Source organism: Melospiza melodia, chromosome 8 (genome assembly GCF_035770615.1).
Source record: "Melospiza melodia melodia isolate bMelMel2 chromosome 8, bMelMel2.pri, whole genome shotgun sequence".
Classification (NCBI taxonomy): Eukaryota; Metazoa; Chordata; class Aves; order Passeriformes; family Passerellidae; genus Melospiza; species Melospiza melodia.
The window spans coordinates 9,683,707-9,708,465 of NC_086201.1; the positions used below are offsets into that span (position 1 = coordinate 9,683,707).

Below are 24,759 nucleotides of genomic sequence, written 5' to 3' on the forward strand. Positions count from 1 at the left end.
CTCTGCCCTGGAAGGTTGGTGGCTGAGTGTGAGCCCAAACCAAACTCCATAGAATTGTTCATAGTTTCCCTTCAGACAGGTGCTAGTGACATCTCACTCTTGTCTCTCTGACATCCTCTTTCCCCATCATTAAATCCAGAAAGCTCTTGGGGACAAACTAGGGAATCAAGGGAAAAGGTGCATTTCTTGTCTGAAGGCAGAGACCTGGTGCTGCAGGTCAGTAACTCCTTTCTCTGATCAGCAGTTTGTCCATTTAGTGATCATCTCCGTGGGGAACAGCCTGCACCTCCTCCCTGTCTGTACAGCTGGGAACTCTCTGTTCCAGGGCACAGAACAGCATCATTCTCATTTGTTCCTACCTTTATGTCCAAGTGAGCCACTCTGCAGTTGTGGAGGTACTGCAAGGCTTCCATGGTGTCTCTTATATAGAAGGCCACCTTCTCCTCCATAAGCTCATCATGGTTCATCAGATAATCCAAGAGACGGCCGTCATCCATCCTGCAAACAAACCAAACCCTGTGCATGAAACATCACATGGCACCTCTAGGAACAGTTAATGTCTGAAAACAAAATTTTGTGACCTAAAAAAGGGAGGAAAATAAAATGCAAGATCTGATGAGTATTTAATGATATCTCATGATAATGCAGGCCATGAAGTGGTAGAATGATTAATCCTCAATTGCTATCTCCAGTCTCTGACAAATTTAGCAACACTTAAAGTAAACTCTTTTGCTTAAGGATGGATTCAATAGACAGAGACAATCCCTTTGGAAGCAGAACTTCTTAATTATTTGGATCCATCTATTTATTTACAGAGCTAGTTACATAATTGGAGAAAAAAATCATTGACATTTTCAGCTGGTAATATTTTCTGTGGGAAAACTAACCCAATAAAAGTTTTCCACCTAGTTTATTTATCTGTACAAACAAACAATGAAATAGCCCAAATATACTTTGTTGGATATACCATAACAAAGCATTTTGGAGATTGGTTGCTGTTTTTCTTACGGGACAAGCATGGCTGCTACACAGGTTTTTTCACCAAAAGGTATTAGAATGATGAAGGCTTTGACCTAGCTGAAACACTTTTACTCAAATGTAAAATGTGGACAAAACTGCCCAAGTTGGTCTGATACTTTTAAGGGGCAAATTGCCCAAGTTCACCCAAGTAGAAAGCAGTTTTATTTGTCCCTCTTAATCTTACTCCCTGTAAAGAAAAGGCAGTACAAACTCTGCAGAAAATGGCTATTTCATTTGACATCTCAATCCATAAAATCTTGTTCCTGCTGAACTCAGGGTGATCTTTATGCTTGGCTTTAATAGGATTCCTACCCAAATCTTAAATCCCAGCTCTGTGTACTTACAGCTCCAAAACTAAGATGTAAGAAGTAGGAGACTCGTAGGTATCGTGGATAGTGATGTACTGAGGATGCTGTAAGTGTTGTAACAAAGCTGCTTCATGTGCTGCCTGCTCTTTCTTTTTCATTTTTTTACTAATGAATTTTACAGCAACATCTTTCCGGGTGGCTTTGTGGACACATTTCTTTACTATGGAGAATCGACCCCTGTAATTATAAAGAAAACAAAATAATGAGGTGGCTTCATGAATAAATCATGCCTAGTTTTTAGCACAATAACACAGTGATTTTCCAAGTGTTTTTTTTTTATTCATCACATTAATATTTCACAAGGCATCAGATTTAACAAGTTGTTCATAACCTTTTCCAACAAAGGCCCTCTGTCTCTTACCCTGGGTGTAGAGATTCTTTGGGGATTAGCAAACACTGAGAGCAAACGGTGTCACTTTGCTTTGTGCAGCCACACTGATATCCTCTAACAACCTCCCCTGGGTTCAATTTGCTGCCACTTTTACAGGTTCTATCTCCTTTTATTTTTAGCTGTGGGTCTCCCTTCTCCAGCTGTTTTACTAAAGAGACCAAACCTTCTCAAACAACTAAAAGAAAACCCATGTTAAATAATCACTGTCCTACCATTCTCTCTCATTTTTTCAGACACACAGTAAGAAATTAGGAAAAAAGCTATCAGGAAAGCATTTAGGAAACTCCTACAGACCATAGTACCATTCCTGAAAGTAAAACTCCACAGTGAAACCATGAACTTGACCTCTTAGTAATACATCCCAGTTTTTTACAGAACCAGGACTCCTGCCCTTTCAGCCCCAGAATTGTCTCTGACATCTGAGCTGAAGAAATAATTGCATTAACCTGAATTATTTGCATGCCCCTTATCTGTTATCTGTGGAGAGGACAAAGGGCTGACAAAATGTGCAGCTCCTATTTAGGCTCTGTTCAACTCACCCTCCCAATCAGCAAAGGTATGTCAGTCATAGGCCCAAGTGTTTTGGCAAACTCAGTCTTCGGGGTTAAGCTTATCCAGAGCCAGTAAATCATCATGACTTCAAAACAGGACCTCAAATCAGGGATGACAGAGAAGATACCAACTGCCAGAGAGTTGGCTGCCTCATTGCTCACCAGTTTGCCAATCTGCAATTCTCAAATTAGAATTTATCTTGAAAAACATAATCTATTCAGTATTTTCATCAGTATCTGATATGCAATGATCTTTGACAAGAGCAGCAGCTTTCAAGCTAACTACAAAAGTAACCTAAACTCCTCACCAAGGAAAAAGCTTCAAGCCATTGTTTGAGTGTTTTATTGCAGTGATAAGCAGGGTTAGCATTACCTCCCAATCTCATGCAGCTCTGCATAGGCAAGGTCAAAGTTTTCCTTCCATGAAATAGTGGCACCATCAGCAGCAGAGTCTTTGAGAGAACAAAGAACATTCAAGAAGGTATAAAGACAGTTTGCTGTGGACTATAAACAGCATATTTGAAAATTATGTGAGACTTTATTATTAAAACAGGAAACATCACTAGGAGTCCAGTTTCCTACTGCTCAGGCACAGCTCCTGTGTGCTGGACCACTAAATGCCAGAGCTCCCCAGGGGAAGGTATGGATAAAGGGGGCACAAAACTGTCCTTGCGGTTTTGGGCTGAAAAGGGCCTCAGAGATGGGGGTAGAGCTATGCTGTGTGAGCTCCTGCTCCTTGCAGCACCAGCTGTCCAAGCCAGTCACAGACCTAGCTCCACACCAGGGTTGCTAAAATATGGGAAAAGTGGGCTCTGCTCACAGCACTTGAGAGCGAGCTGTGCCCCAAATTCCTGCAGCACTGAGTGTTGGGCATTGCCTCCATCACAGCATTCCCATTCCAGCTGCATTGCTCAAGGGGGGATATTTACCATGTGGAACTGCAGCCCTCAGCTGGGGTGCCCACCAGAAGCTGCAGCTGTTGCTAACATTGCTGGAAAGGCAGGACAAACACCAGCCAGGACATGCAGCCCACTGGGCAGAGATAAAGACAAGAAATAGTTTGGGATAGAAAGCAGGATCCTGCTTGGAATCTGCAACAGCCTCTGTGGCAGAGACAGGCTCTGAGCCTGGATGGAGGTGAAGACATAAAAATCCTTTCTGGAGCCAAGAACTAGCTCTGAGCACCTCCCATGCTTTCTCCTACATCCTAGTTGGTCCAGGATCCCGGCTTTTATCAGGACCCATCCAAACAGACCCCACAGAGCCCAGGGGTGTTGCCTGTGCCTCAGTTTCCCCCGCAGCCGCACTCACCGTACTCCGGGAGCCGCACGAACTCGGAGGGCTCGCTGGGCAGGCTGATCCCCCAGGGGTTGCTGGCACTCACTCGGAACTGGTACTGGCAGCCTGGGGACAGGTCCTCGATGACCAGGTACGTGTCCAGAGTTGAGGCTACTGACTGCTGCCAGACCTGCGAGCCTGCGGGACACGGGGAGAGAGGGGGAGCTGAGGGGAGCGCTCACTGTGTGAGCTCAGGGCTGGGGCTTTCTCTGCCCAGCTTAGGCAGCACCCTGGGAGGGTAAAATCTACAGGGTTTTAAGGGTGTTACAGCAGACTGTTAAACCAGAAATGGATCACAAGAAGCTATTTTGTCTTGCAGCCACCTTCCCATCTGGCTAAATGAGAAAAGGAGGAAATGGCCCTCAGTTGACTCAGGATAATGATGGGAAATGCTCAGCCCAGGGACAAGTTGATCTCTCCAACACTGTAGCTGTGGCTGTGAGCTACAAGTGATGTCTCAGGGCAGTGTGATAAGACAGAAGAGGAGGACTGGTTTATGACAGCTCTGTTATGAAAGAAACAGTAGCAGAAATACTGCAAAAACCCCAGGCAAGTGAGATAAAACTGAGACAGGGCATCAGTGCAATCCAAATGCTTTTGCAGATGAAGATGTGGTGGCTACAGTGAAAGCTGCAGCTGCAGGAGGAGAACCAGCTTTATGACACTTAACACAGGAAGCTTGCAGGTGAGCAGAACTGCAGCAAAGAAATGTGTGACTCTGTCATGTGTTTCTGCTCCTGTCAAACCCAGCCATTGCCTAACCTGTGGCAACCAAAGGGCCAGTACTTACTCATCTGTACAGGATCAGAGAACAGAAAATGACCCCTGGAACACAGAGCCCTGTCACAGATGGAGATTTCTTCAAGAATACATAAAATTTTATCTTATTTTAGTAAGTTCAGGGCATTTTACCCCTATGTTATTTAACATGACCCAATTATTTTGTGTGTCCTGTGGACAGATTCTGATTTCCAGGTTTCACAAGGTCATGGCTGGTTTTACAAGAGTCAGTTTTACCTTTGCAGTGGAAGGAATATGGAAAACACTGCTGGGTTTTTTATTTTTTTATTTTGGTGGTTGTTCTTAATAAGGAACTTTTATTCTTTTACAAAAATGCCAGTCACTGATGGCACAGTGAGGGTCAAGATAAAATATTCACTAGGAGAAGGCATTAATATGATGGAGTGATTAGGTTTGGACACTTACTAAAATGGGATAGGATTTTTTGAAGGATAAAGGGGGAAAAACAGAGGCCATATGCCTAAGGCAAGGTTTACTGCCAGAGACCCTCACACCTTTGCAGGAGGAATGCAAAAAGGGTTGTGAATCATTTCAAATGCCCTTTTCAAGAGCAAATGCCTGTGCAAATTGGGAAAACAGTGCATTTAATGTCTACCTAATTCTTCAGGTGAAATGCATGGTTGGATTTAAGAAAAAATGGATTTCAGAGCTGAGCTTGAAAAGTATGCAGGGATCTGCAGCTTTATCCAGATCAAAAAAAAAAAATGATGAGGCTGATTTGGTTTTGCATTTCTGGGAAGCATCCACCAGAAAGGATGGTGGTAAAATGCAGATGATAAAAAGATGCCTTAGTGATGGATATGTTTTAGCTTAGCACACTTTACTTGTTGTAAAGGACCAGAGGAAACAGAAAGGTCTGTAATATACGAGAGGCTGGACTGGATGATGGAAGGGCTTCTTTCTGCCTTAGGCTTTGAGATCTGTAAGCTACAATTAGTGGCACACCAGTGGTGACATTAATACTTTGGTGACATGAATACTTTTGGGACCTGTTGTGTCATAAAAGAAATGTACCTTGTTCTCAGTGTCACAGCCAGCAAGCCCAGCTCACACACTCACCTTCTTCTCTGTACTCCACAGTGTAGCCTGAAATGGTGCAATTGCCTGTACTGCTTGGGGGCAGCCAGCGCAGGATCACAGAGGTGCAGCTTCTCTCCTGAGCAATGGGGCGGTTTGGGGCAGCTGGCACACCTTGGGAAGAGAGAGGAAACAATACCAAATGCAGCATCACATCAGTAAGTGCTGGTGCTTTATTCTGAAGATCAGGTGTATCAGGTACAGCAGGTCACTAGAGGACAGCTGCACCTTGTAGAGGGGCTTAACTAAGCAGCAGGTGAGGAGTCAGCTACCCCTGAATGCCCAAAGATGACACAAGCAAGGCATTCAGATTTTCTTCTGTGTGTAGGCTGCTTTGTGTGCTTGGGACCAGGCTGACAAATGACCAGCAATCCTTCTGTGCTTTGCTTAGGGCTCCCTTCAGCACAGGAGTAGTTAGTGCAGCCACTGACTTGCTTGGATAAATTGGGGAAATTGGATCTCCAGGGTGGTTTGTGAGACCAAATAAATCAACTTTTAAATGCTCATGACATTGCTGCATCTGTAACTCTCCAGTTAGACATTAATCTCTGGGCCATCCCCTTCAACACAGCTGGCACCTCATCTCTAGTGCTAACAAATCCCTTCTCAGAGCTGGAGGCAATGAGCATCAACTCATAATTTCATGTTCATTCCAATTAGATGGGTCACTAATTACAGTGCTGAGAATTCAGGCTTGGAGACATGTCACCAAGTTGAACCACTGAAGAACAATTTCACCCAGGCTAAATCTTACTCTCACCTCCTTTGTATCCTAAAGAGAAGGGGAGGTAGAACATCATTGTCACTGGATCCCAGTTCTTCCCACTCCAGGCAGATTCTGAAGCCCAGAGCTTCCTGCAGTCAGCTGGGGCATCATTCCCCAGGGACTCAGCTGCTCAAGGGAGCTGAGCTTCCCCTGGCTGACCTTGCTGAGCTCCTGGAAGCAGCACTAGGAGCAGGATGCAGGAGCTGAACCTGTGCCAGTGCATTTTCATTTCCCAAATGTGATGTTTATGGTCAGATGACTTAATCAAGCACAAGGAGTATGCAAAGCCTTCAGCCATCAGTGGGAGTTGTGGCTGAGGAATGGTGGTACAACTTTAACATCTCATTTCCCCTGGCACAGATCCACATCTGGCTGCCTCTGCATGGGCTGCTCCTGTGTGCTGCCAGCCCCCAAGGGACCACACAGAGGAAAATCCCATGTGTTAAGGTCAGATGTGCTACCTTGGACTTTGATGGTTGCAGAGGTTGATGCAGTTCCGTGCTCATTGGTGGCCACACAGGTGTAGATGCCACTGTCCTGAGGCATCAGGTTGCAGATCTTCAAGGTGAGCTCTCCTGAGTCACTGTGGATGCAGGAAGCCCAAGTTATAAAACACTGCTTTACTTGCTAATGGTTTTTATACAGTTCCTGCCCTGCCTCACTGCAAGCAGACATGCACACAAGTCCTGTTAACTCATTTGAAGGAACATCACTCTCTCAATTTGATGTCCAAGTACAACCCCTTCATACATCAGGGTCTGGCTGTTAATGAAACCTTTCACCAAACCTTTGGTCCAAATTGCCTGCCAGGCAAATCCTCATGTCTGTTGTGGTCTAGGAGGAGATGTGAAGGATCACTGAAGCAGCAAGCAGTCCAGGAGTTAAACATTGCCTGTGCCTGTCCAGAGCTGGATGCTTAGGCTTGGTATGTCTGGAAAGATTTACCCATGAAGATCTTTCCTGTCATGGAGATGGTGAGCTGCTGTGCCTCTGAAGTGAAGCCCAACACACACCACACAAACTGGGCTTCCCACAGATGCAGGGAGCAGTCACACAGCACAGGGTGACATTTCCAGGGAGCTTCAGGCCCCTGGAGCATGTGCCATTGATCTGACACTGCTGCCAGGGCCCCAGTTGGAAGACTGGACATCTCATAGCAGCCAGGGATAAAGAGCACAGCACTGACTTTGTGAGACATGCTCAGTCTTTGGGCCAATCTGAGAAAATAAACAGCTCTGTGCAGCCTCATGAATTTACAGCATGTCTGTTCACAGTCACTGCTGTTTGCACACTTCAGTCTCCAATATGCAATTTGAGGGAGCTGGCCTGAATTAAAGGATTTTGCTTGTGTAACTGGAGACACAGCTTAGAGCCAACAATGAGTTCCCTTGATGGCAAAACTAGGCTAGCTCTTGAATGCCTAATCTGTCAGGTACTGCAGAAGGACATGGTTGCTGGGATAACTGTCTGGACTCTGCAGCTTCTGCTGGTCTGACAGTGCTGGTTTAAAGCAGGACAGAAATATCCCCTCTCCCTGAAACCCACACACTCGTGCCAGCAGGATTTGTAAGAGCCACTGATCTGCTGGGCCTCTGCTTGGCAGGCAGTGTCCTCACTGGAAAGATTATTTGAGTAACAAGACAATGCAAGTGCTGATAGTGCACGGGGAGCCAACAGGAAGAGGACTGTGATGAAAACCAGAACCCTGTATGGAAATATCCCCCCATCCCAAGCCAGACAGAGGCTGAAGATAAGGCACTAGGAGATCTACTGAGCAATAGCTAAAGACTATTTTGGATGCTCTGGGGCAGCTGCACAAGCCAATGGTCTCTGAAAGAAGCTCTTGATCAGATGTAAGGGTTTTTTTTAATTGAACATGTAAAATCCCTTCTCTCTTATTGTTCTTTTTTCACTTTCAGTGACTTTGTACTCCCTGGATTCATTTCAGCCTGTGCCAGAAGTGCTGAAAAGTTGAAATGAAAGATTGCCTCCTGGAGATTTCCACTGCAGCTTGGCCCAAATTTCTTATATAAGCTGCAGATGAGCATCCAGCAGCAGGCTGTTACCTGACCTGAATTCAACTCCAGATCTTTCTGAATCTTCCCAGTTGTAAAGATAGTTTTCCTCTCTGCTAGCCAAGCCAGGAACATTATGACAAGCATCTTTGTGTCCAAGCCAGATGTAGCCTTTCCAGAGCACATCTGGGCTTTTTTAGGAACAGCTGAGGAAAGGCTCAGGAAAACTGCAACCCCACCACTGCCAGTAAGATGAGAAAATGTCCAGTGATAGGGGTATTGCAAGCTAGTGAGGATATGGTCTGCTTGACTCCCACAGGAGATCAAGGCATCAAACTCAAGCAGAGAAGCCCCAGCAGAGGCAATGCTAGCCAAACTAATGGCTTGTAAACATTCTGGCTTCTGCCTTGCAGCTGGCTCGGGAAGTCAATGGGAGCAAGCCCACCTCTGCCAGCAGCACTTTGTGGATACACCCTACTCCAGCTTGGGAAACAAACACTGCCACCCCAGCCCTAAAGCCTGACCCTTTCCAGCCAGTGTTTGCCACACTGATGTGCTGGCATGCCATGCCACACTTAATTAACTGCATCCTGATGAGTCTTGTGGCAGGCTGGTGCCATGTTTGAGGGTAACACAACCACCAGGACCAGCTATGCTGGGATCCACAGGCAGGACCTTACCAGGATGACACGGTGTAAGTGGCTGTGCTGTTGTCAGTGTCAAGAATGTTTTGGTCTGGTCCCTTCCAGGTTATAGTTGGTTTGGGTCTCCCACAGACTTTGCACTGCAGCATCACTGTGTCCCCAAGCAGGCAGGTGATGTCCACTAATGGCACAAGAAACTCTGGAGCCACTGTAAAAAAAACATGGGGACACACAAACACCACTATTAATCTTCAGGTGAGGCTGTCTAGAGTCATACAAGGCTAGAGAATACATTATAGCATGAACTATGGGATCTGGGTCCCAAGCAGCTGGGAGTCCTGGGATTGTGTCCTTGAAACTCCAGTCAAAGCCAGCTGCCTACAGCTCAGAGAAGGAGGCAGAGGGGAGCATCCATCGCCCAGCCCTGTGCTCTGGCAGGTGCACGAGGCTGTGAGAGGGCACGTTTGGGGATGTTACTGTTTGGGGGGTTCAGCAGCCAGCAGGCAGCCTGCTTTGCCTGGGGGCTGAGAGCACAGAGCTGCCTTAGCTGCAAATGCTGCTAGCTGCAGAGCATGCTGTGGCACCAAGGAAATCACAACTGCAGCACAGCTGTCCTCAACTCACCTTCTTGGATGAAATTGGGGTTGATTATCTGAAAAATACAAAGAGACACAAGCATTTATTTCCTAGACAGTGACAAAGAGGCATCTGTTTTCACAAGGTACCATGGTGACCAGAACTGCAGAAGTGCTGCAGGGCTTACAAGTGGCACCTTCTAACCACCAGCAGGTGCAGCAAGTGTAGTGATAACACACATGGGAAAGTAAATGAAGGCTCTGGCTTCTTGAACCCTGAAAAAGCATCAAAGGTAACAGGCACAGCACCAAGGCTGAGGAGGGTGGACCTGCCTCCTCTTTGCCTGTGTGATAATGATGAAGCCATTAACTCTTCCCAGAGGTGGTTTGTGCACCCCCTGTGCCTGCCTCCAGACCTGTGTCACCTGCAGTCACCACACACCTGGGGCACATCACCAGCACTCTGCCCACTAACCAGGTCTAAGGAAATGTCTTTTAACTTGCTGAGCTTCAGGAGAAAAAAGGTAAAGCACTAGACCATAAATACTTCATTTTGCCCACTGTCAAGCATCAGTCCTGCAACAGTTCTTGGTCTATTAACATGAGTGAAAATTCACTATTTCATTGGACTGCTGGAGACTTTCTAGCTTGAAACTAGGCTTGGACAGCTAGGAGTTATTTTATCTAACTAGTTAATTGACCAAGTTAGCAAAGACTTGAAAAGCTCCTGTTACCCTGTGGTCTCTATGTGCCAATGTAACTCTGGAAGCAAAGGTGGAAAAAGCAAAGAAAACTCCACCGAGTTCTTACAGAACTGATCCTAACTACATTGTGGTGTACAATAGTATGGAGGTTTTAGCCTCATTAACTGTTTTAATAATCTCATAAGGCCTTGTTATTCAAATTCAATCTAATAATTTCATGTTCAAGCCATTTCATGTTCAACCAAAAACACCAATGTGGTTTATCTTGCCTTAAATATTTCTGTTGCTATTTATTTCAGAGCTATTTTAGAAGATGCCAATGAAGCAGTGACCTAATTCATGGCCTGCCAAAGCTGATAGGAGGTTTTTGCAGAGGCTCAGAAACCAGGCCACAAAACAGAAGCAATAACCCTTCAAAATAAAGTAGATACATCTTCAAGATTTATATTTACATTTTGGCTTTATATATAGTTTTCCAAGGTCGATGGCTCAGGGTGCCATTCAAGGAGGCATTTGGGCACATTCAGGTTCATTTTGGATTCAGAGCCTTTCTTTGCAGCTCCAAGCAAAGCTCTGGTTCCAGCACTGAGACCTCAGAGTCTGCTTTCCCCTGGCACCACCAGAAAGCCCAAATGAACCAGGCATGACATGGAAAGCACAGAGTCCCTCTGAAGGGTGCAGCTGGCACTGCCACAGCACATGGGGTGTGGGGAGCACTCCAGGACCCACACACAGCCCCTGGACCCTCACACAGCCCCTGGACCCTCACACAGCCCCTGGATCCACACACAGCCCCTGGACCCTCACACAGCCCCTGGACCCTGCAGACAGGAAGAAATTGTGGCACAATGGAGTACTGGATGGAAAACATCCTCTGTCCTGTCTGTGCAGGTGAAAAAAAGAGAGATGGATCTTTGTGATTAAGTTGTATCTCTCACACAGCACAGCAAAGGAAGAAAAAGCTGTTTTGTGGGTAACCACTGCTTGCCACTTTCACTCACAGACACCATCTACTTTTCAGCTGAGTAACCCCAGGCATTGGCTCATTTGCACATACATCTTCATTTTTGTTGTGTTTGGCTTAACTGAAATATCCTTTCTCCAAAGCTCTCCCCTTCCTTCCCTGCAGCATGCACTAAATTCCCTTATTATTCACTGATCTCCATCCCCGCAGGATTAGAGATCAGGAGAAAGAAACACTAGTTAACACTTTATATTAATTTTATTACTCTAAAGGATTCATTTGAAGATGCAACTACAATGATGAATGTAATAGATATCCCTATAAATAAATAATTCTACATTTCTAGCGACTTCCAAGGTACAATAATTTATAATAATTGCCTAACCAATTTTTTTTTCATTGCCTCACCATGGGAATAGCAGAAAGAAAATTATCTCTGCAATGTACTATTGGAAGAGTCTGTGGGTAAAATTCACATTTTCTTTCCCAAAACTTCATCTGTTAATTAATCAAATGGTACCTAACAACACCCCCACAGCCACAGCACAGCTTTAGCCTGCTGTAAGCTTAGACAAAATAAAAGTCTGTCTGCATGACAGCATTTAAGTGATTTAATACAGCACCTTATTAGGGAATGGGATTTCTTCTGCTTTGAAGGAGGGTGTCAGATGCTGGGGTGAGAAGGGCAGAAATGGGAAAGCAAAAGTTCACAGATCTGCATCCAGGGGCTGGCTTGGTGGTTCACCCATCTGCTCCCAGGCCCTGGGGTTCTGCTGCCTCTCCCTGCAGGCTGGCCAGGGTCCTGGCAGCCTCCACAGAGCCCTTCCAGATAAAGTGCAAGACCTTTGGAGACCATTCCTTCATTTTCCAAATAGGTTTGTAATCCCCGGGGGTGCAGAAGGGGAGCTCCAGAGCGTGTCCTCAGTGCCTCAGAGGATGGGAGCTCATGTGCTGCTTCTCACACAGCCTCCTGCTGCTGCCAGGGCTGGATCCCCTCATGGACACACCTGCCCACTCCTCCTGCAGCAGCCTGAATGAGGATCCCGCAGCCCAGCCCTCAGCTGAGCACCTGCGGCCACGGTGGCCGTGAGCAGGGGAAGGTGGCCCAGGGTCTCGTGCTGACAAGGGCAACCTGAAGGAATCCCAGCACAAACCTCTGCACCAGTGTGGCTGTGGGAGGACAAACTCTTGGGAATGGAACCACAAGAAGCTCTCACTCCAGTGTGAGTCCACACCATGCAAACAAAAACCCTAAGGAGATCAAACTCAGTTCGCACTGCATGTAAGAAACACAGATGTACTCTTTTTCCTTTTTTTTTTCTTTTTTTCCTTCATAATTTTAATTGAGATGAGGTAGATTTTTTTTAAATTGGATGAAATACCTGTTGCATGGCCCAGAGCAGGTTAAAATTTCTCCCCTCTGTGGCCAGCAGAGTTTGTTTCTCATACGGTGACAGCTGAAAATGGAAATCCTATGCAAGGTAACAAAAGGCAGAACATGAAATGGCCTCTGCTCAAGTAATGTGGGGTCTAACACTGACCAGGCAAAGCCAGGCAGCAGGAGGGAGGGGGCTGAGATAAAGGAATGGGAGGACAGGTCAGAGCTATTCAATAAAAAGCCAGAAATAGATGTTGCTTCTCCCTCCTCCAGCCTGCACCGTTTCAGGGCTCAGACCAAGCCAGGCACATAAGGCACACACTTGAATGCCTTTGGGGACCTGCAGGGATCTAAGTGACTTACAGCTAGGTCAATTAACTGTAACCTAACAGTCAGGCTTTAGAAAAGTAGCATGGGGGCCTCTCCAGAAACTCAGTATTTTGCAGTATTTTTCCTGATCTGTTAAGCTTATGCTAAAAGGACAGAAAGGCATCTGCATCAGTAGCTGCAGAGCCCATTTGCAAAGTGACTCTAACTGCCCTAATTCTTAGCACAATCTTATCTTTCACTTGTGCACACATGCTTTATCTGGTGGGGAGGGAGAAGCCACCCTGCCACGCCAGTGGCCAGTCCCAAAGTGCTCTGCAAACACAGCTCAGCTGCCTGGGAGGGTGCTCACCTTGGCCAGGGTTTGGTTCTCCAGGGCAGGGGGGTCCTTGCCATGCCCACCCCACTTCCTTGGAGGGATTACACCCAGCCCACACACACCAGTGCACAGAAGGGCCCAGATTTTTCCTGTGCCACGTTTCAATCCTATTTTAAGGGAATATATCAAAACCAGGAGTGAGAATATTGCCTTTTCTCCAAAGCATAAGAATAGCCTGCAAACGAAGCCCTCTGTTAGAAGGTCGGTGCTTCACCTAAACAGCAGAGGGCATGTTTACTCCAAGACAAGGAGCTGAGCATTTTGTAAACCATTTCATGGCACCTCTTTGTCACTGAGTTAAAACACAATACTGACATATTTGCTCATACTACTCTGTTAGATCTACTCTGGAGGTGGACAACCTCAGGCAGGGGCTGAAGGCATAAAGCACTTGGGAATTCTTGGCCTGAGCTGAGTGGTGACTTGGAGCCAGTGCTGTATCCACCAAAACATTACTTACTCAACCACGTGGAGTGTGGGGTTGCTAACACAATATTTCTTCCACAATGCCTGTTTCCTAGTGCTTATCTTGGTCTAGGTGTCTCTGAGTAATTCTTGACATGCTAAAATGTCACAAGTGAAACAAACAGATCAGGAAGCTGAAGGTACGTACCTTGGCAGCAGCCCAGCTCACTAATCTAAGGATGGCACTTCAGTGACTTGGCCTGGGCTTCATCTCTGCTCTGCACAGCAGAGACACTGGAGCAGACACCAGAGCTCAGTGACAGACGTGTGTCACCAACAGCACTTGTAACACCGCAGCTGGAGTTGTGCAAAACGTCTGGAGCCATGTCAGAGCCCTGCACCTGAGGTCCACCCCAGAGAGGGAGGAGCTGCTGCTGGATTTAGCAGGGTTTAGCTCTTCTAACTGCTGGAAGGACAGTCCCTTACAAGAGAGGTATCCTGATGGCATCTGCACAGCTGCCTTGTGACCCCTTCAGCAATACTGCAACCCCATGAGATGTTACAACACAGAACTGCAGCACAATTAGTTGTGTCATTGTCCAGGGCCCCAGACTTGGGTGTGGATACTGATTCACAAGGGCATACAGTTCCCAGAAGTGGAGCTGCCTGTCCCTGTGCAGTTCCTACAGACATGTGGAAAGAGTCTCTGATGATCCTTAAGTGCAGGTTACTCCTGTCCCTCACGTGGCTACACGAGGCCCTTAAGTGCCTGCTCCTACACTCACACACTTAATGGGTGAATTTGTGCCTTCTGTTTTATGAAACTACAGCACAAAGCACAAAACCACGGGGGAAAAAAAATCAAACTTCATTTCCATCTTTATGCACTTTCATTACATATTAATAAACAAAGAGGGAAAAAAACAGTAACCAAGAGATGCTATTTCTAGTCAAAGCTACAATGAATAGGAAATTCTCCAAGGCCTATGTGAACAAAAACCCACTTGAGGGATTTTAGCTCTTTTAAACAGTCACCCAGAATTTGTTTCCTGCTCTCACAATATATGTTTTCCACATTTCTTTCTTTGTGTTCCCTTGAAACAAAGGCAAAGTTCTTCCAGAAACCTGGAATCTACTGAATGGACACCACTGTGGTATTTCATGAATAGCAAACAAAGCCAGATCTGAAGGGCCACAGTAGCTGTGGGACTTCATGGGTACAGTGACCAGCTTACCGATCTCTCGTGCAGGAAGTGGGGTGGAGATAAATTGCACCCACATTTCCAGGTAATTAATATGTTAATATGCTGCTTTGCATGCAGAGACTGCTCTGTCTGCCCTAGCACTGGGTGCATGTTCTCGTGCACGATGGGAAGAGGAGGGATGTCAGGGGTGACAGTGCCACACCAGAAGCCAGGTCACTGGCCCTGATATTATTACCTGCCTGGAGTGATGACTCCACCTTAATGACACATGGCAGGCACCTCTGGGTGTTGCTGGCCAGGACACAGCTCTGCTGTCACCACTCCCAGCATCTGTAACACCCCTCATGAGCCACCTGTGAGGACAGCGTGTCCCCTCTCCTTGGGCTGTCACGTTGTCCCCAGCTGCCCTGGGCACTCATCAGTGAACATTCCACACAGAGCAGGGAAAGCAAAACCAGGTGAGATGCAGATGTTCACTGCATACACAGGTGGGCTGGAGGGGCAGCACAGCTGTCTAAGTAATCTAAGTCCAGCATACAAGGCCTAGAAGGTCAATGAAGCCCTAAATCAGGTGTTGGATTTAGCTTGTTTTGCCTCTGATTTAATGAGAAAAGGCTTTGGCCTCCTGGGCTCTAATGCAGCCCATTTATTGTAACACGTTTGGAAAGGAGAATCAAAACGCTCATAATGAAGGGAAAGGGAGAGCAGTGGTGGTTTCCAGTGGGTGAATACCTCAGACCTTTACAGACCAGGCTTCCCCATGGCCTCTTCTAGGGTTTCACCAGCATTTTATGAGCCTGCCTTTGCTCTGCTCCCTCCAGATGATTTATTTAGTTTATACTGGGTATCAGCAATCCCTTCCCCCCAGTATTTCTTAGCCAGACCAACAAGATGACCACACTCAATCCTGGCTGCAGATGTACTAAAAGCAAGGGCTGTGCTGCTCCTTGCAGGGCAGTGTGACCTTAGAAAGTCACCCCACAATTGTTCTCTTATTTTCTCTTTCTCTGCCGTTTTAAATATTTGCTCAGCCCCAGAGAGTTTTGCCAGAAGCAAAGCTGAGCTTTCCAAGCCATGAGGAATAGTGTGGCTGCTGGGGACTGCAGTGCAGTGGCACTGCCACCTCCAGTAGGTGACCTGGGAGATGCAGGACTGGGCTTTCTGAGTGTAAACAGTCACACACAGGGCACACAGCTACTCCCCCAATAGCAGACTGATACCACAGCTGAGACTTCACATTGCTGTCTTCTGGTTTAAATAGAAAGGCTTTTTTTCTCCTGAACTTCAGAACAGTAGACTGTACCATGGTAAAAACCCAAATCAAACCATCAGAAAGACTAGAAATGCTGACAAGGCAAGGATTCAGACACCTCCCACTGGAAATTCTAAACCATCTGGTTTTCCTCCTGTTGAACAAAGTCAAAACACAGAAATCCTCTGCAAAAGAACAGTGATTTTCATCCAGCTCTGCACAATCACCCTTGTTTCAGCCACCTGTTGGTCCACAGCACAATTTTCAGCGAATGAAAATTACACAGACTTCTGTGTAATAATGGGCACTGCCTTATAACAAATACACACACTCTTTGAAAATGCAAACACACTCCTGAGAATAATGCAGCTTTTGAGGTGAGGACCATTCAATCTCCAGGATGTTTTTAGCTGGGTCAAGAGCTTTCCTTTTGTACACAATTAATCCCAACACAATTAAAATAAAAGCAAACTTTCTTAAATAAAAGCAGGTTAACTGCCTAGGTGGTGCACCTCAATAGACTTCTCTCTCTTTTTTATTTTCCCTTCAGGAGGAAGATCAGCTTTCTTTTGCAGGATGTTTATAGTGCAGCTTGGCTGACAGCATCCGGGAGATCTGCTAGGACACAGATATCTCTGTTCTCCAGTGATCAGTCCTGTCATCACCACAAAATCACCAGCTCTCTGCACCATGTCCTTGCCTGTTTCAGCAGGAATCTCTTTCAGCCTTGGAAAAATGTATAGAAATGCTTTGTGTGGTCACTTTAAACAGGATAAAAAAACTCCAAGGATTCTGCTAGATCTTAATTGAGGAGAATCAGATCCATAGCTCTTCATGATTTAAGCTCTCTCAGGCTCTCTCAACAAGGCACTCCACTAGAACTGGTGGTTTCACAATGGAAAAATAGAGGCATAATGTAGCATAATTTGGGTCCACTGATCTGCATTGGCCTTCCCTGAGACACAGGTACATTCACACAACTGGTTTTACCACTCTCCTTCAGTACCCTGACAGAAATGCAATTCCCACTCTGCTAAGAGAAAAGGGAAATGTTGTATTTTCTGATTTTCTAGACAAAATGCTGGTTGTGGTACAACAACATTTGGCCTGACTGGCAGCTCAAGTGTATACTGCCAGGGCAAAGGGTGTTTTTAATATAGAAAGATGCTACATTTATCAGCAGTTGACACACTTGCGTTATTGTTGGAATGAGGTCTCAGGTGGGAAGCGGAGGCTGAGGGTGGCTGCGTGAGCCTCCAGCTCAGTAGGAGCTTGTTACTGAGCTCCCTCCACTGCTCCCACTACAAAAGAAGGCCAAACTCCAGTTCAAGGCTTGGCAAAACCAGAATTGACACTTTTTGTGACTCACACTAAATTGGCACACATCTGCAAGCAATACAGACCCACCAACTCCCCTTGCAGCAGAGGCATTTCAAAACAGACACATGTTTTTGGGAAAAAATAATCACAAGGATGATTGTCTCTACCTCCATACTAGTATTGGGGTCAAGGTCATCACACTCTGATTCCTCTGAGCTGTTTGTCTCCTTGTTTGGCAGCATGAAGAGGAAGAAAGAGAACAAGAGATTAGAAAAGAGATTGGTTAGTCAGGGCAGAGCAGCACATTTGTGAGCAGCATGGAAATGGGTAACGGTAGGGAAAATGCTCCTGAAACACAAACAAAAAACAAACTGACAACAAAACAAGGGAAGCAAAGGCAAAGACATGCTTTTGCCAGAGAAGCAGCAGTGATTCTGCAATTCATTCAGGTAGTGGAAACAAGGAGGAAGCAAGAGGAGGAAGGACTGTGCCACCATGCTGGAGCAGCGCTTCCCTCAGACCCAGTGCTTCCTCATCCCGAGGGATGCAGTGCCAGGGCTCCTCCCTTTGCACATGCCAGGGCTATTGCACCAGGCTTGTTGGGCAGGAAGCCTCTGCAAAGGAAAACACTTCATCACGGACTCTCCTGGAGAGGGGTGGATCCAAAGGACATGCTCAAGTGCTTTCCTGCATCAAGGCTGGGCTTTGGTTGTGTCAAAATCACAACAAGTGTTTGCTTGCCTCTGTTGGGAGGGAAAGCCCCAGATTAGTCCTGAGCAGGCCTCATGGTCGGTTTATAGGGGTGGATCCTCTGAGTTGGAGCACAGTAGTCAGGCACCCAGAGCAGAAGATGGAGCTTAACCCCACAGTTCTCAAACTTTTCCATACTGGGAGATCTCAGAGAAAGAGAGAGAGACGCAGACACACAGACACACACAGACGCACACGCACACACACGAGACCTTCTCCTGGCAAGGCAGAGTCAGCATCTCTGCCCTGTCTGATAACATGGAAAGAAAAAGGTCATTGAGACCATCTCCCTAGACCAGAAACCTTAAGAATCCCATACTGGGAACCCCTTATCTTAACATCTGGTGAAATATTGACCTAAAGAAAACTCATCAGCAAGGCCACTGGTTCACCCAGTGGCCTTCTCACTGCTGCAGCTGCTCTGATGAAGCAGATCAGAGGTCAGTAAATCACTAGTGTCCCAATTTTAAGTTATTGAACCCTGTGTATAGTTGGGCTTCTTAATGAGGATTACTTACTTGCATGTGGGATGCCAGGAAAAAGAAAACAAAAAACAAAGACTGCATTTTATCTTGCATGCAAAAATCCTGCTAAAATGGATACTACAAAAAAGGACCAAAAAAAGATAACTGAAGTTGAAAAAAAAAAATCAAAACAAAACAACAAAAAACCAAAACCCAAACTCAAAATTGCCACCCCCTCCCTCTCTCAGGAGAGGATGCTACAGGGGGTGGAAAGGATGGGAAGCAGGAGAGCAGCACAGAGCTTTCAGATGGCCTTACTCACTTTAACAGAGACTTTGTTCCCCAGAATATCCTTGGATTTACGAGGCCCATTGGCTTCATTTTTGCCACTGCTCTCCTTTTCCGCCCGCTTTCTCATGCGCAGGGTATGCCATGAACATGACTTCCTGTTGTACCAAAAAACGCAGCAATCAAATGGCAAATCATAGCAGCAAGGAAGGTTTTGGAAAGGGGAACCAGCATCCACATTTGCAACTACTGCAATTCCCTAGAAGGTGAAAGCCACTGGCAGGCAATATGCCTGTCTCAATCTCAGCAATGAGAGCTGAAGTTAAAAACCAAACCAAAGAGTTCTGCAAAGCAGATGTTGTGCCACACTTGCTGTTTAAATGCATGGAGCAGGGAAAAAATGTCCATGATGGAAGCACAGGCAACTCAAACTTGGTCATCTGGTTTCAGGGACTTTGTCTTGCATTGCCACAAATAGAAATTTATTTTAATTTTGCTACATTTAAAAGACCAACCTGGTTCTTAGTCTCGTTGGTTGGAAGTAGTGTAACAAATATAAATATGTAAGGATGGCTTTAATAGATTAGTCAGTATAATAAACTTTAAAAATTTAAGAAATTCAAGTTGTTGCTAACTACATGTTTCTCAGAACACAAACAGCTCAATAAATAGGAACTGTATTATTAATTTTCCAAGAGATAAGTAATTTCCTAGAATGACAAGCTCTGCTGTGTCTCTCAAGACCAAGAATTTCCCATTTGACTTTGCCAATCTGGTTAAAGAGGACATCAATTGGCCATGGGTTTTGGCTAGCATTACAGCAGGCACCATTTCCAGTAAATTTTTCACCCTTTATTACTGCTCCTATGACCTTATTCTTGGAAAAAAATAAAAAAAGAACAATATCAACCATTGTAAGAGCAATGCTGTGTTGACAAGAGAATTGCATATCAAAGCAGACATAAGAAAAAATCAAACCAGTTCTTGATATGGGTTTCATTTGGTTAAAATAGTGGGAATTTGGGGAGGGGTATGTTGTCCAAAGCATAAAGCTCTCAAAACAGCAGTGTGATGAGCTGGGATCCAGGTTCAAAGCATCTGCCCACCTTTAAGTCATGCAAATTTGATTTGCATGTTTAAGCCCAATGTTTGGCACATGTCACGTCTACAGTACCTTGACACATTTTACAAAGGAAGTTGTATGAAATCCAGGGATCACCTGTGATGCCAATAAAACGCAGTATGTTAGCAAGGTAGGACCCACAGGACGCCCCACACAGCCGACGCTCCCCCATGAACACTGCGGCTGCCTGCTCTTCCCTCAGCACCTGATGGGAGCTGTACAAGGGCTCAGGTGAAGAACAAGCAAACCCTGCCATGGCCACGAGACTCAGCTGGGGCATGACAACTGTTTCTGCAACCAGGACAGGAGTGTGCACTAACTCAGCCTGTGAGGGCAGTCGTGTACAGGGAGCACCAGAGCGCCCTGCACGGCCCAGACGGGCACTGAGTGCTGACTGGAATGTGGGTGGTTCTGGACAAGGTCCACATGTGAACTGCACAGCAGGGGAGGTTATCCAACACTTCAGGACTGGTATGTTTTCCTTTAGGATATATAAGAACATGGCAGATGGGGGTCCCTGATCTATATAATGAACATAGGTGAATAATTCATGGTGCCAACACTGCTGGATCGACCGTATATCTTGTGTACAGTATTTGTCACAGAAGAAACAGCTTTATTACTTAAACTAAGTAGTCACTGTGATCTGGCAGATAGGGTTGAAGATAGCACAGCTCCAGGTTGTTTTTCACTCATAGGATTCCTATTATTCAAGCATCTTTTTGTTTTCAGGGTTGTTTTAGCAGTTTGATTCTCAAAAACATCATTTAGGACTTTAAATCTCACTGCAGTGAGAAAGAAGTGCAATTCATGTGTCTTTCAATTTTGTTACACCTTCCTGGCCACAATTCATCTGCCTACAGAATTTGATGCAGAATTTTACTGTACAGCTGCAATGAAATCAGTCTTCACCAGGAGTCTGGTACCGTGGATGATTCTAAGGGCACGTGGTTGCAAACTGTGGCTAGAGAGGAACCCGGGAATGGCCGTGGCGGATGTGCAAGAGATGTGCCAAGCAATTCCTCTGGCTTAACATGCAATTCCAGGTAGCATTCATTACTGACTGACAGGTAAAGTCATCATTTCTCTTAACTGAAACGGCAGCAGAGATCAAGTTATTATTTTTAGTGAATCTGTCACAAAATCCTTCCTCTTGTTCAATTCTGCGCCTTGAGGTATTTGTGTAAGGTAACACAATTTGTAGCATACATCATGCATTACCATCTAGTCATTTTAGATGTTAAAAGAAATCAACAGGTATTACTGAAAAGAGGGTTGTACCTTCTGTATTTAATACCAAAAAACCACTTCCTTGCATTAGTCATTTCAGACTGACAAATTTCTAAAATCAGAAAAGAAAAATATATATCCACACATTTGTTAAATAAGCAACAAAATATTATAAACAAAATTAAAATCAAATCAAAACAAAAAAAAATCAAACAAAAAAAAAGGGTCAAACTAATTCTTTTACCTCATTAAAACATGCTCATAGTGAAAATTTATTTTACATATTTAAAATAGTACATTTAAAATTAGTTACATTACAGGTACAATGATGAACATTGCGACTATTCATTATATTGCACAACCTGACTTCATCAATGTGAGTTTGTTTCTTTTTTTTTTTAAATAGTGCAAAATACTTTTTACAGGAATGTACTTGGATGGGGGTCTTGCAAACCAAAAAATATATTACAAAAGTTACTGCAAACAGAAAAAAACCCAAAACAAATGAAAAAAAAAAAAAAAAAAAGAAGATACAAGCTGTACAAGGACATTGCCATAGACAACAAAATCTCTCCTCCTTGAGAAGCAAACCTCAGTCCAACACAGAGCCTGGATTTTTGTGTTTTTTTTTTTTTTTTTTTTTTCCCTAGATGCCGTTATAACCAATATATAGATTAGTAACTTAATACAACATAAATATAAGTCCAGTCCAAGCAGGTCCATGTTGGTGTAAAATGGTGTCACGTAAAGCATATCTTTAACCGTCTATGGTTTTATTTCTCTCCAAAGTATAAACAAAATCCCACAAAATGAAAATAAGCAAAACCCGATCTATCCACCATGGCTGCCCGACGCTGCGGATTGACCACTCAGCTTGTTCCAATGGCACTGTAGATAAAAATCAGCAGGATTTCCCTACCATTTGGGTTTGTTTATTTTTATTCATTTATTTTATTTTCCTCAAAAAATCCACATAGTGCTCCCAGCGAAGCCAATAGGGCACTTACTTGATGCTTCCATCGCTATTATCTGTAGTGGATTTAGGGAGGGGAGCCAAGATACTGCCAGGGATCCATCCTTCAGCAGCTGGAGAGTGGTCGCTTGCAGGCTGGTACACCAGGAACATGTTCTGCTGGTTGATAGCAAGGATCTGAACCACCTCTCCTTGATTCACACAGATCTCATCCTCCTTCAGTGCATAGTAATCTTTAATCACCACCATGGAAGAGGTCCCATTGCACCCTCCCAAATCAGTCTGCAAACGGACACAACACAAACCCGTGAGCGGCCGGCGCGGAGGAACCTGCCCTTTCTGGCAGCAGTCCCACTACTTCATGTCCAGCCTAACCAGACCAGGGAAAAGGACACAAAACACTTGGAAGTTCACATTGGCAGAAAAGGATTTTAAAGATCTGAAAGGTGGCAGTAACCTAATACAAACCAGTCTCCTATTTCACATCACCCACGTGTCCCTGGGTGTTCTCATCTGCAGGGGTGTCACAGATGAATGGTCTGTGCTGAGCCAAATGGGGGGAAAGACAAATGAAGCTGAGTGAATACTCACAGTTAAATATAGGTCAGATGGAAAGTGGCTTTGGTCAACCTCAGACAGCAGCAGGGTCCAGACACGGTTGGTGGCCACTGACTCTTTGGTGGTTTGTGTGCAGCGCACAGGTACCCCAATTATACCTTTAGCTGGCACCCTGCAAGCTGTTATGTGGGAAAAGGTCTAAGATCTTCCCTACCACAGACTTTTTCAGGAATAGGTGGGTAATGGCTATCAGAGAAGCCTGAATATTACTTCTGCCAGTACTGGAAATGGATATCTAGTTCACAGATCTGCAAGCACAGTACCCTGAAAAACATCGAGATCAGTGCTTAAGGGTCAGGCTCTGTCTCTGTTTCCAGATGAAGTGTCATCCATGTGGATGCCAGGGCTTTTCGTGTTTAATCCCAAATCACATGTTACCCCATTGCTTCAGTATGTCAATTCCTGTTGACCTGGTTAGCTGCTAATGAAAGATAACATCATGGATCATCATCTGTGGCACAAGAAATGGGCTGTGAGATCATGTTTTATTAGATGAGCTCAGTACCTTGCTTTGTTCATACTTGTCTCCGGGCTGTGAGTGCTCATACCCTGTGCTGCCATTGGAGGTAGATATCTTCAGGGGTGGGAGAGATGGGTTACGGCTTGTAGCCTTCAGAGGCTTCTCAGAGCCTACTGGAATAGAGGAATGGGGCCTGGTGTTGGGCTGGGGGACCCTGCCGGCCTGGGGCCGCAGCACCGCCGAGCTGTTCTCCTTGCGCTGGTACTCGATGGGCGACTGCAGCGCTGCAAGAGAGGACAGGAGTCAGCCACCTGCTCCAGCAGCGCTGCCAGGGGCTGCAGAGGAGCTCCAGCAGGTGGGATGGCTCAAACACAACACACTCATGTGCTGCAAACCAAACAGGAACAGGAGATGCCGCCCGTGGAAGCACACGGTGCATTCACGGCCAGCCAGGACACAAGCACTTCACACTGTGCTGTGCATGGACTGAACACAGCATCCCATGCTGATGTGAAGAACACCTTCTCTGACCTACACAGTGAGTAGGCTAAAATGTTTGCCATTTATAGCATAAATAATTGCATTCATTTTCTTTGAAATCGCACAAATTCATCACATCCTCTAGTCAAAATAAATGAAAGCCGGACTAAGAGACACACAGCACATTTGCAGTGAATTTTGCTAACATCAGAAAACACATGTCAAGACCTCCAAGTCTCATTTGCATATTGCCAAGAAAGTGTGACTATTAAATACCCTTTGGACATGATGCACTGCAACTTGGCTCTCAATGTGCTTTCTACATGAACTGCTCTGGTTCAAGGGAACTGCTGGAACTGGCCAGCAAGTCAGGAAGTATAGCTGGCACCAAGCTATAATCCCAGCAGTCCAAACCTCTCCAGAAAACACCCAACAGGCAACACTAAACAGCTTCATAAGCCATGAAAAATAAAGTCTGCTTGTGAGAGTAGATTTTATAGTCATGGAGAGAGCTTGCACTGGGAAGTGGTAGGACAAAAATTCCAGACCATAAAGAAATAAATAATCTGTTATGTTTGGAGGAAAAGGGATCAGGATTGGGACTCACAGTGAGCAGATTGCTGGGCTCAGGCTACCAGCCCCAGACCTATGGGCTTGGTTTTTTGCATGTCATGTGGCTTTAACAGATGATTTATAGTCAGTTAATACTGTGTACATGCATCAGACTTAACCTACTGGAATGCAGAGAGACTAGTCTAGCAAGGGGCAGACAGAGGACATAATGTCACAGCATCAGCCCCACCAGGGAACCACAACAGAAGGAATGTCTTTCCCAACAAAATGAAAAGGAAAGAAAAACAGAAAAGCTCAGCACCACACAGCACACTCTCTAG

General features: G+C 45.4%; 1 protein-coding gene across 12 annotated transcripts in view; it reads right to left on the bottom strand.

Annotated features, from left to right (window-relative positions):
* Positions 1 to 24,759, bottom strand: part of KALRN (kalirin RhoGEF kinase) — a 465,384-nt gene that overhangs the window by 7,334 nt on the left and 433,291 nt on the right. For 7 of the 12 annotated variants that reach the window (XM_063161744.1, XM_063161745.1, XM_063161743.1 and 4 more), the window contains 12 exons: positions 23,432 to 23,670; positions 22,343 to 22,590; positions 19,017 to 19,140; positions 17,648 to 17,707; positions 9,596 to 9,623; positions 9,008 to 9,179; positions 6,774 to 6,895; positions 5,529 to 5,660; positions 3,642 to 3,806; positions 2,704 to 2,782; positions 1,365 to 1,565; positions 360 to 498 (listed from right to left, as the gene is read on the bottom strand). In XM_063161744.1, coding sequence (XP_063017814.1) covers positions 360 to 498; positions 1,365 to 1,565; positions 2,704 to 2,782; positions 3,642 to 3,806; positions 5,529 to 5,660; positions 6,774 to 6,895; positions 9,008 to 9,179; positions 9,596 to 9,623; positions 17,648 to 17,707; positions 19,017 to 19,140; positions 22,343 to 22,590; positions 23,432 to 23,670 — 1,709 coding nt within the window. Of the gene's footprint in view, positions 1 to 359; positions 499 to 1,364; positions 1,566 to 2,703; positions 2,783 to 3,641; positions 3,807 to 5,528; positions 5,661 to 6,773; positions 6,896 to 9,007; positions 9,180 to 9,595; positions 9,624 to 17,647; positions 17,708 to 19,016; positions 19,141 to 20,156; positions 20,202 to 20,273; positions 21,448 to 22,342; positions 23,348 to 23,431; positions 23,671 to 24,759 lie in introns of those variants that run through there. The other 5 variants (XM_063161746.1, XM_063161751.1, XM_063161752.1 and 2 more) reach the window with 5 other exon arrangements.